Source organism: Schistocerca americana, chromosome 4 (genome assembly GCF_021461395.2).
Source record: "Schistocerca americana isolate TAMUIC-IGC-003095 chromosome 4, iqSchAmer2.1, whole genome shotgun sequence".
In the NCBI taxonomy this organism is placed as follows: Eukaryota; Metazoa; Arthropoda; class Insecta; order Orthoptera; family Acrididae; genus Schistocerca; species Schistocerca americana.
In genome coordinates this window covers 687,644,279-687,664,014 of record NC_060122.1, presented here as the reverse complement: position 1 = coordinate 687,664,014, position 19,736 = coordinate 687,644,279, and the positions used below count along the sequence as shown (strand labels likewise).

At 45.9% G+C, this 19,736-nt stretch overlaps 1 protein-coding gene across 2 annotated transcripts in view; it reads right to left on the bottom strand.

The window, feature by feature from the left end:
* LOC124612476 overlaps positions 1-19,736 on the bottom strand; it is a 630,115-nt gene that overhangs the window by 98,633 nt on the left and 511,746 nt on the right. For both annotated transcript variants that reach the window (XM_047140710.1, XM_047140711.1), the window contains one exon: positions 9,695-9,876. In XM_047140710.1, the coding sequence (XP_046996666.1) occupies positions 9,695-9,868 (174 nt within the window). In that variant the 5' untranslated portion in view covers positions 9,869-9,876. The remainder of the gene's footprint in view (positions 1-9,694; positions 9,877-19,736) is intronic.

The window sequence follows — 19,736 nt, the reverse complement described above, 5'->3', positions numbered from 1 at the left end:
TTATTCACATGAAGTGTTGAGTGCTATTGACGAGGGATTTCAGATCGATTCCTTATATCTGGATTTCCGAAAGGCTTTTGACACGGTACCACACAAGCGGCTAGTAGTGAAATAGCGTGCTTATGGAATATCATTGAGTAAAACAGAAGTGATTTCTGGCGTTCCTTATCTATATAAACGATTTGGGAGACAATGTGAGCAGCCGTCTTCGGTTGGTTGCAGATGACGTTGTCGTTTATCGACTAATAAACTTATCAGAAGACCAAAACGGATTGCAAAACGATTTAGAAAAAATATCTGAATGGTGCGAAAATTGAGATTGACCCTAAATAACGAAGAGTGTGAGGTCATTCACATGAGTACTAAAAGGAATTCTTTAAACTTCGGTTTCGCGGTAAATCAGTCTAATCTAAATGCCGTAAATGCAACTAAATACCTAGGTATTAATTTGGAAGGAACACATAGAAAATGTTGTGGGAAAGGCTAACCAAGACAGCATTTTATTGGCAGGACACTTAGAAATTGTAACAGATGTACTAAGGCGACTGCCTACATTACGCTTATTCGTCCTCTTTTAGAATACTGCTGTGCGATGTGGGATCCTTACCAGATAGGACTGACGGAGTACATCGAAAAAGTTCAAAGAGGCGAAGCACGTTTTGTATTATCGCGAAATATGCGAGAGAGTGTCACAGAAATGATACAGTATTTGGGCTGGACATCACTGAAAGAAAGGCGTTTTTCGTTGCGACGGAATCTTCTCACGAAATTACAATCACCAGCTTTCTCCTCCGAATGCGAAAACATTTTGTTGACACCGACCTACATAGTGAGAAACGTTCACCACGATAAAATAAGGGAAATCAGAGGTCGTACGGAAAGATACAGGTGTTCGTTCTTTCCACGCGCTATACGAGATTGGAATAATAGATAATTGTGAAGGTGGTTCGATGAACCCTCAGCCAGGCACTTGAACGTGGTTTGCAGAGTATCGATGTGGATGTAGAAGTAGATTTAAGTTTGAAATCTGGCTCAAAGATGAGTACTACCTTTCTCTGTAATGGAGCGAAAGCGGGGAGCCCTGCGACGTCATCCCCGTGCTGGACGGCCCTTCAAACAGCAAGGTGTCGGCACTCCAGGAACGGAAACCACACCTCGTATCTTTACTAACGGCGCGTGGAAAGCATAATTATTGGTAAACCTTCGTATGAACTCCAATTTAGCAGACTTTCTTGTCGTCATTTCGTAAAACGTTTGTAGCAGGAAGTAACACGTTTCCTGAGTCATCCTGGAATGTTCTCTCTCAGGACTTCACTAGTTTATCTCTCCGTGATGCACCTCACCTCTCTCGTACCGTCTGGCACAGGAATTACTTGGGTGTCTTCGTAACTCTCTCGCGATGACTAAATGATTACCGTGCAGACAAGCGCCACTATTCTTTGAATCTTCACAATCTCTTCTATTAATGCAGCTTGACAAGGGTCCCAGACTGATGAGCCTTAATAATCGGTCGAGCAATTGTTTTATAAGCCATTTATTATGTGGATGTATTACATTTCCTTGGGATTCTCCTTCTGAATCTCGTTCTCGAAATTTATGTAAACATTTATGCCGATTTTTAAGTAGAGGTAACAGGTAAAGGCGAAAATGTTGTCCTCTGAAAAAAGTTACTTGACTAAACCAAGTCACTTTTATTTTTTGGCAAGACAAACGATTTAGCATGTGGACTGCTAAATAGCATCTTAATTTTTGTATAAATACCGTTGTAACAGCACATAAAAACGTCACAGGTCAGTTTGAAAACATATGGCAACATTCAGATGAAACAACGAAGAAAATTAATCAAGAATTATTTGCATAACCAACGAAATATATCTTAGTAAACAGTCTGTAATTGCTATCGTGAGAATAAATTACCACATCAAGACCAGTTTTGGAGATAGTACCACTAGACGTCACTAGATTGCGGGACGAACAAATGCTCGAGAATTCGACAGAATCACGATTGAAATCTCTTATTTATTTATTAGTTGGCGTTATTTATTTATTAGTTGGCCTGCACCATAGAAGATACTGTAGTCCATGATTCTCAGTTATGTTTACTATTACAATCCATAGTACATTAAAGACTGGTCAAGGACATAGTACAAACAATAGTCTTTTGTTCGCGGGGTAATCGGAAGATCGTACAGAACCAGAGATTTCCAGAACTGTGACGTTGTGTAGTTGTTGTGGTCTTCAGTCCAGAGACTCGTTTGATGCAGCTCTCCATGCTACTCTATCCTGTGCAAGCTTCTTCATCTGCCAGTACTTACTGCAACCTACATCCTTCTGAATCTGCTTAGTCTATTCATCTCTTGGTCTCCCTCAACGATTTTTACCCTCCACGCTGCCCTCCAATACTAAGTTGGTGATCCGTTGATGCCTCAGAACATGTCCTACCAAACGACCCCTTCTTCAGGTCAAGTTCTGCCACAAACTTCTCCTCATTGCACCGAGCGAGGTGGCGCAGTGGTTAGACACTGGACTCGCATTCGGGAGGGCGATGGTTCAATCCCGCGCCCGGCCATCCGGATTTAGGTTTTCCGTGATTTCCCTAAATCGCTCCAGGCAAATGCCGGGATGGTTCCTTTCAAAGGGCACAGCCGCCTTCCTTCCCCGTCCTTCCCTAATCCGATGAGACCGATGACCTCGCTGTCTGGTCTCCTTCCACAAAAAAAAAAACTTCTCTTCTCCCCCATCCTTTTAAAAAAAATACTTCTCTTCTCCCCCATCCTATTCAATACCTCCTCATTAGTTATGTGATATACCCATCTAATCTTCAGCATTCTTCTGTAGCACCACATTTCAAAAGCTTCTATTCTCTTCTTGTCCAAATTATTTATCGTCCATGTTTCACTTCTATACATGGCTACACTCCATACAAATACTTTCAGAAACGACTTCCTGACACTTAATTCTATACTCGATGTTAACAAATTTCACTTCCTCAGAAACGCTTTCCTTGCCATGGCCAGTCTACATTTTATATCCTCTCTACTTCGACCATCATCAGTTATTTTGCTCCCCAAATAGCAAAACTCCTTTACTACTTTAAGTGTCTCATTTCCTAATCTAATTCCCTCAGCATCACCAGACTTAATTCGACTACATTCCATTATCCTCATTTTGCTTTTGTTGATGTTCATATTATATCCTCCTTTCAAGACACTGTCCATTCCGTTCAACTGCTCTTCCACGTCCTTTAGTCTCTAACAGAATTACAATGTCATCGGCGAACCTCAAAGTTTTAATTTCTTCTCCATGGATTTTAATTCGTACTCCAAATTTTTCTATTGTTGCCTTTACAGCTTGCTCAATATACGGGATGAATAACATCGGGGATAGGCTACAACCCTGTCTCACTCCCTTCCCAACCGCTGCTTTCCTTTCATGCCCCTCGACTCTTATAACTGCCATCTGGTTTCTGTACAAATTGTAAATAGCCTTTCGCTCCCTGTATTTTACCCCTGCCACCTTCGGAATTTGAAAAAGAATATTCCAGTCAACATTGTCAAAAGCTTTATCTAAGTCTACAAATGGTAGAAACGTAGGTTTGCCTTTCATTAATCTATTTTCTAAGAAAACCAGTAGGGTCAGTATTGCCTTATGTGTTCCAACATTTCTACGGAATCCAAACTGATCTTCCCCGAGATCGGCTTCTATCAGTTTTTCCATTCGTCTCTACAGAATTCGTGTTAGTATTTTGCAACCGTGGCTTATTAAACTGATAGTTCGGTAATTTTCACATCTGTCAACCCCTGCTTTCTTTGGGACTGGAATTATTATATTCTTCTTGAAGTCTGAGGGTATTTCGCCTGTCTCATACATCTTGCTCACTAGATGGTAGAGTTTTGTTAGGCCTGGCTCCCCCAAGGCTGTCAGTAGTTCTAATGTAATGTTGTCTACTCCCGGGGCCTTGTTTCGACTTAGGTCTTTCAGTGCTCTGTCAAACTCTTCACGCAGTATCATATCTAGTATTTCATCTTCATCTACAACTGTGACGTAAACAGTTCGAATAGTTCGAGTTCTGTTGTGATACTGCCCTAGTATTTAAGCTTTTTCATCCCACCTGTTTCGCAGCTTGCTGTAGCGAAATCACAGCGGCAGAGGCGGACAGAGTGCGACAGCGCGAATAAAACTCCAAAGGGTCCTTTTGTGTCCTCCCGTTTCGGTAAAATGGTCGGTGCCACCCATCCGCCTTTTTTTGCGGGCCTCAAAAACGTACCTGTACAGACAGAACCCGTGGCGAGGGTACCAGGCGCCTGCAGGCAGGCTACACTGCTGCTCTTTGGCCGCTGCACTGCTGCTCTTGCGCCTTACAGTAGTCCATCTGGAATCGAAAAGTGGCGAATGGGTTGTCGGTTTGCAAGGGGTTAGACCTTCGTCATTAGTCCTGTCTGTACAGGTAAGTTTTTAAAATTATCAACAAAGGTGGGCGGGTACCATCGAGGTTTTGCCATACTAGGCAATCATAGAGGGAATCTTTGCCATTTTATTCACGTACCTCCCAATGATCACATCACATGAGGACACAAAATAGGAGTTCTGAAAAAGCAGAAGCACACTTAGCTGCTCCAGATCACGTTCAAATTTCGTCGAATTTTTTTTGAATTTACTCTAGATGTTCCAGGTTGTACAGAAGAAAAAAAAGTACGATCACACTGCGCTTCCAAATAGGTGCGATAACGTTCGATGTGGATGCAGCCTCACAGTGAAGGATTGAAACGCACGAGGGTGTCAGCAGTGCCAAAGGCTGTGAAGGACATCTTCCTGATGCACACCGTACCGCTTACTGTGTGGGAATTAAAACCTCAGGGAAAGGGGTGGTTTCATTGAGGTCGATTATGCCACCACCAGCAAAGGCATTTCGTGCCGATTCTGAGCGACAGAGTATCTGGAATGTTTTCCTCGGCCACCCGTAAGAAAACTGCGTGATTTCACCACTTTGTGTCGCTGTTTTAACCTCCATGGCAGAGTCCTCAAAGGGAGGGACGAAATTTGGGTACGCAGGGATGTGACGACCTCAACGTAGTGTGACATGCTCACGCTGGCGTTGGGTAGATTTGTGGTGAAATTCGGTGCCTATATGACACCATTAACCCACATTACACGTCACATAAACGTCTGAGGTGTGGCCTTTTTTCCTCATGTGCCGACCACGTACTGTCGCAGGGCTCCACTGTTTTGCACCATTACAGAGGAAAGTTGTACTCACCTTTGAGCTAAATTTCAAACGTAAGCATCTCTGTGTGTGGGAATTGCGGGCTTTCGAAAAAGTTGTCCTTAAATTCTGTTGCGCAGTGTAGACGCAAGCAGGAGATGTCGCCGTTTCCCTTAAGATATATGTAAGAGCCATTGTTTCAGACTTTCAGAGCTGTCAAGACCCACACCACAGTAAGTGAACCGGCGAAAGACCTCGTCAAACGCAAAAATGTTATTTAAGTAAACCAATCTCTTCTTTAATTACTTCATGCCGTCGGAAAGACTCAATTAGGTAGTTGCGGTCTTGACGGGTTGCGCCTGTGTGGTAGACTGACCCGTATCCCGTTGTGCTTGGGCTCACCTTATGGACAGTAGTACGAATGGCTATTCCCGTCTATTACCGCAAAGTAGTTCAGAGAAAAATATCTGGCATCTATCTCCTGTGCGCACCTTTGCGACATTTTCTGGACTCGATGACTCGTTTATCCTTTAAGCGCGAATTGTTTTTACGGACATTTAGGCAAGTCAAGAAAATAGTGCCTGCCGGCCGGCGTGGCCGTGCGGTTAAAGGCGCTTCAGTCTGGAACCGCGTGACCGCTACGGTCGCAGGTTCGAATCCTGCCTCGGGCATGGATTTGTGTGATGTCCTTAGGTTAGTTAGGTTTAATTAGTTCTACGTTCTAGGCGACTGATGACCTCAAAAGTTAAGTCGCATAGTGCTCAGAGCCATTTGAACCAAAATAGTGCCACTTCAATTTTTCCTCGAATGAGCAGCAGATCTAGGCCTCTACCCGGCTTTCGCATGTAACGGTGAGATATGGACACTATACATAACCATCTATGGCAAGGTCTATCAATCTAACTTTTGCGGACCAAATAATCGAACAGCTAAGCTTTCCTCGTGTACATTATTAAGTCTAGAATTCTAGTCATAACTTCAGTCTAGTAATTCCGCAAGTAGATGGAGACCTGCATAAGCAGAGGTACGAAACATACTTGACAAAGTCTGGAATAAAACTTATCTAAAGACCACTAAATAAGTGCTGTTAAATTTTTCTGTTATAAGCATAGCGCACAGATCTTAAAAATCTATCTCAGTCACTCTGTTTCGTGTCAGATGTCACTCAAATCTCAATAGATAATCGGCACAATCTACTATCAGCAACAATTTTAACTTAAAAGTGTAGCTCTTTCCGTAAAAACCGGACAACAATTCCAAGTCCATGCTTCTAAATGCGCAACACAACAGAATGATTGTGGTTATGTGGCGAAATCTCAGCCAGAATAAAAATTTATGAACAATATATTAATTAAGTTAATCACAGGTTTATGTGAATATCTAAAGGTGTCTCGAGATAAAAATTTCGGACCGAAAACCAATGTTACAATTGAATTGAACGAAGGAGAAATAACTCCAAATACGGCCGAAGAGACATTTAACTGTAGCCTGCACTATTTCATTTCGAATTCACGAATTCCGCCGCTTACGCAGTATCATGGATATTAAAAGAAGAAACGTTGTGGAAAACCTGCCCTTTAAAGAATAAAAGTGACATCATCACAACTAGCGAATGTCTCCACCCACACACACACACACACACACACACACACACACACACACACACACACACACACACAAGCATGCGAAATAATTAGTTTTGTGAAGACGTTTGTTTGGACCTTCTTAAGCTGTGGATGTAGACATATTTGATAGATAAGAAATGATAAAAACGTTATCACTCGCAACTGAAATCAAGTAGCTGAATAAAATGTAGAACGAAACATAACTTCACAAACAACGCCTCATGTTTAGTGGATGATAATCTCTACTTCGAATGTGGTCTTAAAAGCAGTATGAAACGAGATGACTAATCAGATAGAGCTGGATTTATATTCGAATGGATCGGAGATCAAAAATCCGCTTAGCTATCCTGATTTAGGATTCTTCTAGTTTCGCTTGGTATTTTACTGAGAAAGCCGGGATGGTTCCTTTGCAAAAGCGACATGGCTGAGTATCTTCGCCATTCTTCCATTATTTTAGTTGCCATTAGATTCACGACCACAACCATTACTTTTAATAATCCATTCTTTCTACACTTGCAGTTGTTAATTGCAGTAAATTTCGTCTTGTTGTATTTGTATTTGCATTGCCAGGTAGTATAACCTGTGAGTTACTTTCAAGTGCGAACATATGTACAAGCCATCATAATGGCCATGCCTTGTTTAGTGGTCAAGAAGGAAGAAAGGATGGAAGATTATGGTCTGTCACAACTACGACAATGTCATCTACTTCTTCATTTCTATCCACATCTATAGACCGCAAGTCGCTGTCACTGTCCGCCATTTTTCTGTTCCAGTCACGAATAGTGTGGGAGAGGAGTGATCATAGGGAAGCCTCTATGTGAGCTCGAGGCTCTCTGATTTTACTTTCTTCGTTTTTTCGCGAGATGCGTATTGGAGAAAGTAATGCGCTACTTGACCCTTCTAGGAATATATGCTCTCCGACTTTTAAGTCAGCCACAGCCTGATGTACAACGCCTTTCTTGTAGCGTCTGCCACTGGAGATGTATGAGCACCTCAGTGACACTTCCGTGTCAACCTGTGACGAAATGCACTAGCCTTCTTTGGAATTCTATTACTTCTATCGAATGTATCTGGCAAGGGCCCCAGACTGATGAGCGATACTCAGGAGTCCATCAGAGAAGTGTTGAGCTACTTACTCCGTCATTAGAGACGGAGCAGAAGTACAGTTTTATGAAGGCCAAGGGAAGATGACTGTCTGTGCCTTTCTCAAAGAAATCACCGCGGCGTTAGCATGTTAAATCTAAATCTAGATGATCAGAAGGCGATTTGAAACCCGTGTTCACGACTGCGAGTCAAGTGTCGCACCATAGCACACATCTCGTTCACCCAGAGTCTGAAAACGAGACAGTTTACACAAACAGCAGTGTTATCAGAAGGTAGTGACAAAGGAATTACAATATGTTTATCCAGTGCGCCACTAGAAGACGTATGGATGAACCCTCCAGTCTTGTCTCTGTACTGTCGCAGAATAGTAAAGAGTTGGAAACGTGGAATATTGTCAAAGTTTCGTTGCCTATGCCGAGAGCCAGAGGCAGTAGGTTAGCCAAGAGGTAAGAGGATTGCACATATATCGGAATGTGTCGTCACGCAGGGGCAATGGCCTGGTTACACACAACAGGCAAGAGAGAATTGCTTAGCATGCGGGTTTGCATTAGATGGAGACTTTTGTAGAGTGTAAGACAGAGGTATAGCGTCAGCTGTACTGCATTTCACAACTTCGCGTAAGTCTGCCGTAACAACACGTAAATCTGTCGCAAGAACACCTAAGGGGCGAGTACGACAGACGAATCAGCAGTATAAGTGGAATGAATGCGTTCATTACAAACGAGCATGACGTCGGGACGTCGCTCGTGCTTCCTTTAAATATGCCAGCTTTGATAGCAAAAAGGCACTTGCAGCTAGATGTGTATTGGGACGCTGCGTAGCGCTCAGCTCGGTGATCGACATGTTAATCTCTATTAAGGAGATGTTGCAGTAAGGGTGGCCCATCCAGCAGCAGACGTGAGGAGACAGTACCAGCTCTGGTCCTCTCTGCTGCCGCTGTCAAACATCAACCCAGGATTAGTAGACATCGCGGCAGACTCGCTGGCCGCCAATGGTGACCACATCAGTGAGCCGTTGTCGAGATCGTGCGGGGTATAGGCCCTGTGCATCCGCCGTCACAACCGGGTGAGCCGACGACGCTGGGGGATTGCAGCCCGTTCCGCCCGTCCACTGCGGACGAGCCACCAGGAGGAGCATGAAAGAAGATGGGGTGGGATAGAGTACACTCCGCACTACGAGATCGCCTCTCGTGCCGACAGCGCCAGGACTCAAACCCGGAGCCTCCACGCCCAGCGGCCTCCTGTCAGCAGCCGAGCTGCCGCCCAGCCGGTCGCCTCCAGCCACGCGCGGCCGAAGTAAGGGCATTCCTCCGCTACGTCACAGCACGTGGCGCTGCGCAAGCAAGACTGGTGCGGCCCGGAGCTGGTGTCATCGCTACGAGTCAGCGAGGACTCGGGGAAGGTCGTTGATATCACCAAGCTCAGCCAGCCTGTGTTACGCTGGCCACATTGTACTCGGCAGGAATAAAGGTGTTATGAATTAATAATGTTTCTTTGGCGTTTCTGGCGCGTCCACGGTCATTTCCTAGCATCCTGACAACTGGAGAGGTCACCGCTCGGCTTTTCAGTCCACCGTAGGCGACCGGGACCACCGGGGCGCCTACATCTCGCCATAGAATCTGGTCCGCCCATAATCACGTAAGCATCAACGGAACGTTAATATTCAACCTGCTTTCTCTTGTCCATACTCAGGCTTAAAGTGAGAAAATTTCAACAACAGAAAGTTACACCTAGTAGTGGCGTCTTGTGTGGTGCGGCATTACCTGACCCAAAAAGAATGTTAGGAGGGCGATGATGATGAAATTGGTGCCGCCGGCGAAGTCGGTCAGCTTGTCGAACTGGAAGGTGGCGGCCACTGCGAAGAAGATGAGCTGCATGGCCACCGTGACGATAGCGCTGATCGCCAGGTGGTCCTCGTCAAGCAGCTGCACTGCCATCGCTGCACCTGCAACAAGCGAACCCGAACTCTGAGGATGGCGCAGCACAATGCCGGCGAAACGCCTAATATTTTTAGACAATTTCCTTATTTTTCGGTGTCACTGCGAAGTAGAATTCTCTTCACGATAAAGGTTTTACATTTTGAATGCTCCCACACTTCCTGCCGGACAGTATTGCAATTTCAGCTCTACAGCCATTTCATACTGCGTCTGCGGTGAAATATGTATCACGTTTTAAGTTCAGAGTTGGACTGGTATTGATCAGGAAGCTAATATTGATTTGACATACGATATAAACGGCATTGGCATGACGTACTTACCATGTGCTACGGCATGCAAAGTGGCTGATTGCCATAGGGCAATAAAGAATCCCCACCCCTGTTTGAAAATAGCGATAGATTCCAAATAGCTGTAGTGTCCGTAAGGAAATAATACTTTTAAGTCATTTTAATAACCTTTGCAGTTTAGGCTCTATAGCCCTTTTTAACCACCAGTCAAATTGGAAAAACCGGCCGGTGTGGCCGAGCGGTTCTAGGCTCTTCAGTCTGGAACCGCGCGACCGCTACGGTCGCAGGTTCGAATCCTGCCTCGGGCATGGATGTGTGTGATGTCCTTAGGTTAGTTAGGTCTAAGTAGTCCTCAGTTCTAGGGGACTGATGACCTCAGATGTTAAGTCCCATAGTGCTCAGAGCCATTTGAACCATTCAAATGGGAAAATAATATTGTTCACAACAAAATCGGGAGTAAGCGCCACGTAATTAAGTACAGACACACCATAAAGTGTGGAGGAACGCTGGCAGTTTTCTGTTCAACTAATGCAATAAGTTTAATGTTCGAGTTTATATAAAATTCTTGAAGAACAAAATTATCTATTGTTCTTGGGCAATGACACGTTTTCAAGCTCATCGAATTACTTATATTCAAAATGGGAGTTTTTAACCTTGCACAATATTGGAAAAATTTCTGCCGTCGCTAGTCGTTTAGTGCAAGGGTGTAGTCATTGATTCGCAAGGATAAACAGCCACTGTAAGACGCTTCTCCGAAAAAGGTTAAACTGTTGAAAATAGCGACATATTCGAAATAGCCATAGTGTCTGTAAGGACGTTAACACTTTTAAGCCCTTTTATTGCAGTTTAGGCTCTATAGCCCTTTTCAACCGTCAGTTAAATGGCGAAACTGTTATCATTAAAGAATAATATTGTTCACAGGAGAATCACCAATAAGGGCCACGTAGTTAAGTACAGAAACACCACAAAGTGTGCCGGCCGTGGTGGCTGAGCTGTTCTAGGCGCTTCAGTCCGGAACCACGCGGCAGCTACGGTCGCAGGTTCGCATCCTGCCTCGGGCATGGATGTGTGTGATGTCCTTAGGTTAGTTAGGTTTAAGTTGTTTTTAAGTCTAGGGGACTGACGACCTCAGATATTAAGTTCCATCGTGGTTAGAGCCATTTGAACCATTTTTAAACCACGAAGTATGGAGGAACGTTGGCAGTTCAACTAATGCAATTAGTTTAGTGTTCCAGTTCATATTACACTCCTAAAGAATAAAATTGTTTACGGTTCTTGGGGCACGACACGTTTTCAAGCTCACGCAATTAGTTACACTCAAAATGGGAGTTTTGAACCTTTTGGAAAAATTTCTGCGGACGCCAGTCTAGAGTGTAGGGTGTACTTACTGATTCGCAAGGAAAGATAGCCGCTGTAAGACACTTCTCCGAAAAAGGTTAAACTATTGTGAAAATACTTTTTAAAATTTAATTCTTAAGTAACTGAACCCTATTCACCTCCTTCAAATCACCTGTGCTAAGGAACCTAGGAGACTTTCTCCCTCTCTTTCTATTAAATCTTCGTTGATCCATTATGGATCGTGGTACGACGGCTGGCATGAACTTCTTGATGCAATAATTTATGAACAGCCGCATGTACTGTAGAAATTTATTTTATTTTGTGAACTTCTATGTGCTACCAGTTTCGGCATTACATTGATGCCATCTTCTGGTCCCAATCGTCATAGTCGTAAAATCGCTATACACACAGACTGTGTCGCCTGGCCACCAAGAGCTGTTGCAGGACGATCGATTCACGGATCCAGTTATATGGCTCCTTCCGTGTATAGCGATTTTACGACTATGACGAGTGGGACCTGAAGATGGCATCAATGTAATGCCGAAACTGGTAGCACATAGAAGTTCATAAAATAAAATAAATTTCTACAATACATACGGCTGTTGGTAAATTATTGCATCAACAAGACATTCTATTAAAGGTTACATAGCGCTTAGCGGACCTCCCCCTCCCCCCCCCCCCCCCCTCGAAAAATTATTGTCGTCGACGTCCTGATAGCGCCAGGCAGCCTCACGTTAAATCAAGCGGGTGGTAGGAGCTGTGCCAGGACGGGACAAGCGTCAGACCGCGACGCTAATTGAGTGGCTGCGCCGCCTTCTTTGCGGACGCGCCCTCTGCCGCGGGAGCACAAGTATCGCAGTGCGGCAGGCCGTCAGGGGCCGAGAGAGAGAGAGAGAGCGTCGATCCGACACGGCGCTCGGGCAGGGCTGGAGTTTGCAATTCCCGGTGATGTCTGTGTTTCTCTGTGTGTGTTGCCAGGAGGAGGAGGAGGAGGAGGAGCTGGGGATCAATACAGGAGGGAGGGGCGAGGTCGGGAGGCAAGAGGCGGCAGCGGGTCTGCCCGGCCGCGGCACAGACCATTGTGCGGTACCTGCGCCCGCTGCGCTCCCCCGCGTTCACAACAGAAAGGCCTAGACAACCCTGCGCGGTGACGACAGGCAGCTGCAGACAGCCTCTAGCGTCCTGGTGTCCACACATAGCAACACCATTATCCGAACCTCCCGCCAAATTAAAGTTGCGTGTCAGACCGGGACTCGAACCCGGAACCTTGTTTTTTTCGGCTCTTTAACCTGGTTTCGGTATTACACTACTGGCCATTAACATTGCTACACCACGAAGATGACGTGCTACAGACGCGAAATTTAACCGACAGGAAGAAGATGCTGTGATGTGCAAAAGATAAGCTTTTCAGAGCATCACACAAGGCTGGCGCCGGTGGCGACACCTACAACGTGCTGACACGAGGAAACTTTCCAACCGATTACTCATACACAAACAGCAGTTGACCGGTGTTGCCTGGTGAAAAGTTGTTGTGATGCCTCGAGTAAGGAGGAGAAATGCGAACCATCACGTTTCCGTCTTTGATAAAGGTCGGATTGTAGCCTATCGCGATTGCGGTTTATCGTATCACGACATTGCTGCTCGCGTTGGTCGAGATCCAATGACTGTTAGCACAATATGTAATCGGTGGGTTCAAGAAGGTAATACGGAACGCCGTGCTGGATCCCAACGGCCTCATACCACTAGCAGTCGAGATGACAGGCATCTTATCCGCATGGCTGTAACGGATCGTGCAGCCACGTCTCGATCCCTGAGTCTCCAGATTGGGACGTTTGCAAGATAACAACCATCTGCACGAACAGTTCGACGACGTTTGCAGCAGCATGGACTATCAGCTCGGAGACCATGGGTGCGGTTACCCTTGACGCTGCATCACAGACAGGAGCGCCTACGATGGTGTACTCAACGACGAACCTGGGTGCACAAATGGCAAAACGTCATTTTTTCGGATGAATCCACGTTCTGTTTACAGCATCATGATGGTCGCATCCGTGTTTGGCGACATCGTGGTGAACGCGCATTGGAAGCGTGTATTCGTCATCGCCATACTGGCGTATCACCCGGTGTGATGGTATGGGGTGCCATTGGTAACACGTCTCGGTCACGTCTTGTTCGCATTGACGGCACTTTGAACAGTGGACGTTACATTTGAGATCTGTTACGACCCGTGGCTCTACCCTTGATTCGATCCCTGCGAATCCCTACATTTCAGCAGGATAATGCACCACCGCTGCCCTGGCCAGCACATTCTCCAGATCTCTCAACAACTGAATACGTCTGGTCAATGGTAGCCGAGCAACTGGCTCGTCACAATACGCCAGTCACTACTCTTGATGAACTGTGGTATCGTGTTGAAGCTGCATGGGCAGCTGTACCTGTACACGCCATCCAAGCCCTGTTTGACTCAATCCCAGACGTATCAAGGCCGTTATTACGGCCAGAGGTGGTTGTTCTAGGTACTGATTTCTGAGGATCTATGCACCCAAATTGCGTGAAAATGTGTAATCACATGTCAGTTCTAGAATAATATATTTGTCCAATGAATACACGGTTATCATCTGCATTTCTTCTTGGTCTAGCTATTTTAATGGACAGTCGTGTAGTAAGAAATATAATGTTAGAACTTTAACCTCCCGTCGACCTCGATGTCGATAGAGACGGAGCACAATCTTGAAATGGGAAAGGAGGGTGAAGAAAACTGGTGTAAGTTCCTGTCCCGATATTGAGCAGCCCCCAAGTTACCCCCCGCTAGCGCTGAGAGGCGTACGAAATCAGTACATGGTATGCTCGTGAAATCTTCTCGGGTGATCAGCCGAGTAAAGGCGTCGTCTTCTCGCAACGTTTCGAAGGGTTTCGTACCCATCATCTTCGCTTGAAGATGATGGGTACGAAACCCTTCGAAACGTTGCGAGAAGACGACGCCTTTACTCGGCTGATCACCCGAGAAGATTTCACGAATGGAATACGCCGAGAAAGTCTCAAATCACAAGTACATGGTATAGTTCAAAACACGGCTGATAACTCACTTCTCTTCTGAAATCGTCGGACTTCACATCTAAAAGGTGCATTGGTACCGGACTACCTCGACAGTCTGCTAGGACGAGCATCATGTGTCAGACATACACTGCCGCGCTGGATTAGCCGAGCGGTCTGATGGTGCTGCAGTCATGGACTGTGCGGCTGGTCCCGGCGGAGGCTCGAGTCCTCCCTTGGGCATGGGTGTGTGTGTTTGTCCTTAGGATAATTTAGGTTAAGTGGTGTGTAAACTTAGGGACTGATGACATTAGGAAGATTTCACACACATTTTTTTTCAGACATACACTGCCTGAAAAAAGATTTGAAGTACCTAGAAGACATAGTCGGTTGTCAATGTAACTGCGTACACGTACACACCATTGGCGGGTATGTACATGAAAAGAGATGCAGATTTCTGCTACAAGTAGAACGGCCACCAGAGCGCATGAGTGTCGAAAATGTTTAGAATTGTTACTGGTAGGGTATAAGAGGGGCGCGAACAGCCTCAGATCGTGAGTGATCACTGTGAAGGACACGGAGAATCCACTTAGTCGTGCGAGACAGCATTAACAGCAGCTGCCACAGATAGGGCCTTCACTGCGAGTCGCCATTGGACCAGTTGGGTCAAATCGTACAGGATCTATATTTGTGGGATATTCAGATGTGACAGCTGCTCGACGTTGGGCTGCATGGGAAAGTGGGGGCAGGCATACTCGTTGTCAAGGTTCCGGACGACAACATCTGACCAACGCAAAAGAGGATCGCTGTATTGTGCGCCAGGCACATTGTAACACTTTCACACCTGCATCTGAGAACAAGTAATGGACTGAAACTTCCTGGCAGATTAAAACTGTGTGCCGGACCCTGCCTCGTACTCGGGACCTCTGCCTTTCGCGGGCAAGTGCTCTGCCGACTGAGCTCCCCAAGCACGACTCACGCCCCGTCCTCACAACTTTACTTCCGCCAGTAACTCGTATCCTACCTTCCACTGCCAGAAGTAAAGCTGTGAGGACTTGGCCGTGAGTCGTGCTTGGGTAGCTGAGTCGGTAGAGCACTTGCCCGCGAAAGGCAAAGGTCGCGAGTTCGAGTCTCGGTCCAGCACTCAGTTTTAATCTACAACGAAAAATTCCACAGCAGCGCACACTCCGCTGCAGAGTGAAAATTTCGTTCTGGAAGTAATGGACTCCCTGCAAGATTCTGTATCGTTCTGTACGATTATCGGACTAGCAGCAGTCGGAATAGGGAATTACAGTTCCAAACGGCTGCGGGTGGAGTGGTGCCATGAGCAGGAAGTATGGGCAGCTGATAAATGGCCCCGTTTTGTGTTGAGATATGAATCGTCGTGTATCGGACACCTGGGGAGAGGCCTCATTACTTCTACGTCCTGGAGAGGCACAGCGGTGTCATGGTTTGGGGAATCTTCGGGCATGACTCCAGGCCACGGCTGGTAGTGACTGACGGAACTCTGACGGCACAGCGGTACAACACCACAACCGTTACCTCTGATGGAACGGTATCTTAATGCCTTTTTTCGACAACGGTCATCCACACACGACCGGGATCTATATGAAATGTCTGCGTGATGTTGAGATACAAGGTCCCCAGATATGTTCCTGATAGAACATACGCAAGACCAGGTCGGACGTCGACTCCATCCCAGCGGAATTATTCAAGATGTTAGGACCAGTTACAACGGTTGTGTGCCAGCTTGCCTCAGAAAAGGATACAAAGTTTTATGACACCCTTTCCAACTCAATTAGTCCATGAACCCAGGTCAGAGGGGTGCAACATCATACTTGTACGCAAAAAGTCTTCATAAACTTAACACGATGGTGTGATCATTGAAATAATACCGCATACCTCTCAACCCGTGAAGTTTCATTTCCTTCCCTCTTCCCCTTCTGGATGCTTCACTTTCTTTACATCAGGCAGTGTATACCGCACTCGCCGGTGTAGAAATTCTACGCCACTGAACCAGCTTCTTTTCCATTTCCTAACTTTTCGCTCGAGTGGATTGTACTGTTGTTTGTAATGGACGCCTGGAGATCAACCCAATCGTGACTGGGTACTGTCTGGGTTGATACAGCCCACCCTTCTCCCTCCCAACACCATTTATTCCCGCCAAAAAGCCAGCGCGCAGTTCTGCTTCAGTCTCCTGCGGGTACCTATAACCCAAAATTTGTTGGTGTCGACCATCAGCTGGTATTGTTGACCGCGGGCGGCCACTACGTCGCAGATGTTCACTGTTTTGTATCGCCACGATAGAGGTTCAGTGTTCGAGTGACGCTCTCGACAACTCTTTTTGCCGTAAAATGACAAGACGCCCTGAGGTGTGTTGAAAGAATGAATTTTGTACAAAAGCCGATTGGAGATCACTCGCACTGCCGAACACTGAATATGCAGGTTTACTTCTAAGAGTACTTCCACTACACAGGTGGCTGTCGGTAGCCGAAAACCACGTAAGTCATAGTCGAGCAAACATTTTTTGTCCAATTTCTTTAGACGAGTGAGTTGACTAAGCTTCCACGTAAATTTCGAGGATAATTTATGGACTTTATCAGAGAGCGTACAAAAATCATTCAGTCTGCACATCATTGCCTAAGTGACAGAGAGCGTCTGACACTAACTGCTTCATTGCAAATACTATTATTGTTTTATTGCATACACTGATGAGCAAAAACGTTATTATCACCGGTTTAATAGCTTGTTTGTTCATCTTTGGAACGAAATACCTTACTAATTCTGCAATCAGGGATCCGACAGTTTGTTGGTGGGTTTGTGGAGGTATGTGTCATTAGATGTCTATGCGCAGCTCGTGTAATTCGCGTAAACAGCGGGTCGCCGATTTGCGTACGCAGTGATGGCGCCTGACAGCGATCCAGATGGATTCCTTAGGATTTACATATGCCGAATTTGGTCGTCGAGACATCAACTTGAGTTCAGTATAATGGTCCTCAAACCACTGTACCATGGTTCTGCCTCCGAGACGCGGACAAGAATACTGTTGAAAGACGACATCGCCGTCGGGGAAGACATGGAGCAGGAAGGGATGAAGGTGGTTTGCAGCTGTCAGCGTGTCTTAGATTACTTCCACAGGTCCCACGCAAGCGCAGGAGAATGTCTCCCATTGCATAATATTGCTCCTACCAGCCCGCGTCCACGGCGCGCTGCACGTTTCGAGCCGCCGTTCACCTCGATGACGGCGTTTGTGGCGATGACCGTCGACCTAGTGTAGCAGAAATGTGGTTCACCCGAAGAGCCCACACGTTTCCCCTGATCGACGGTCGAATCCCGATCGTGGCCACTGCAATCGTAATTGACGATGTCGTTGGATCAATATGTGAACACGTAGGGATGGTCTGCTGCTTAGCTCCATGTTCCACAATGGACGACGCACGGTGTGCTCCGAAACACTTGTGCGTGCACCAGCATTGTGCCTTTTCGGCAGAGATGCCACAGATCAGGAAGACGCGGCAAACAAAACGATCTAATCGTTAATTTTGCGCTGTTAAAATTCACAAAACTGTGAGGTAAAATTTACACAAACGACAATTTTAGAATTTGCAAGTGCACGACTAAGTCGGTGGCGTACTAATAGACCAGCAATGAAGACCAAAAAAGGTAAAATATGAAAAATAATTCGCGTAATCGCAAGTTTCTGTACAGTGGTAGGAGAGATTGTCATGAACAACATACTAAAATTCCTGACCGTTGAGGGGCGTTTGAACGCTACTTCTGTACGTTTTTCTTAAATAACTCTAAAAGCGCGGCCTCAAGCAAAATGTATCCCAGTACGAAATCAAACTACAAAGAACGTCCTATTCACTGGAGGACGAATAGCTTGCGCGCTGGTAGTGAGAGAATACTGACAGTCTCGTGCGACGCCCATGCGGTGTAGCTGAGGTAGTTCTTGTAGGCCAGTTTCAGATAAATTCCTTACCCGACAGACCACAAGTGTCCTGTATGTTCGTCTCAACTTCCCCAATACTGCTGTGGTATGTTGTAAATAGTTGTCACTCACCGATGTTTATTGTCCGCCCCAATAGCTGCGTGGTTGCCGGCACGGTAGCTCAGCGTGTTAGGTCAGAGGGTTAGCTGCCCTCTGTAATAAAAAAAACTGAGTCAACGGCTCAACACTGAACTTGAACGGGTATTATGGGACATCTGCACCGAACAAGTGCGACGAACAATAAAAAAAAGAAAGTGGTCAGCCTGACGGATTGCCGTCCTACAGGCCCGGATTCGGTTCCCGGCTGAGTCGGAGATTTTCTCCGCTCAGGGAGTGGGTGTTGTATTGTCTTCATCATCATTTCATCCCCATCCGGTGCGCAGGTCGCCCAATGTGGCGCCGAATGTAATAAGACCTGCACCAAGGCGGCCGGACCTGCCCCCAAGGGGCCTCCCGGCCAATGACGCCAAACGCTCATTTCCATTCCCATTTTTTCCACCCGCTGTCTATTATATTACGGAAGCAAACCACAGCTATCAGTGTCTAATGAAGAAAGAAACTAAAGACGTGCCAACAGACGGAATTTCCTGATGTAAGCGAAAAACCAAGCAGAAATTACTGTACGCAAAAACCAACAATTTGTTAACTAATTACTTTTCGATGTAAAAATAAATGAAACTGTAAATATCTTTAATTAAAGGTCACTGATGCTGCTTTACTTTGATAAACAAAATACGCGTTTTCTTGTAATTGTAATGACGGAACATAAATATCATCAGGAAATATGTCATGGTGGTTCTCGCCTGGCAAGCCGAGAGAGGTGGAGCAGTGAGTAATACAGTAGACTTGCAACCGGGCGGACGACAGTTCAAATCCGCGTCTGTCCACCCAGATTTGTGTTTACCGTGATTTCTCTAAATCGTTCGAGACAAATGCCGGTATGGTTCCTTTGAAAGGGCACGGCCAGTTTCCTTCCCCACGCTTGATACAATCCGAGCCTGTACTCCGTTTCTAATAACCTCGGTGTCAATGGATCGTTGAATCCTAGTCTTCCTTGCTTTGCCACGGAAAGACAATCAGCTTTGCTACCCAATTATCTAGTTATTTGTTCCTTGGATCATATTCGCAATAAACGTTACGATGTGATTTCAGAAGACGACTGTGCGAGAACTACAAGAAATAGTCAAAATACACATTGCAGCAGATAGAATGTCTCTCC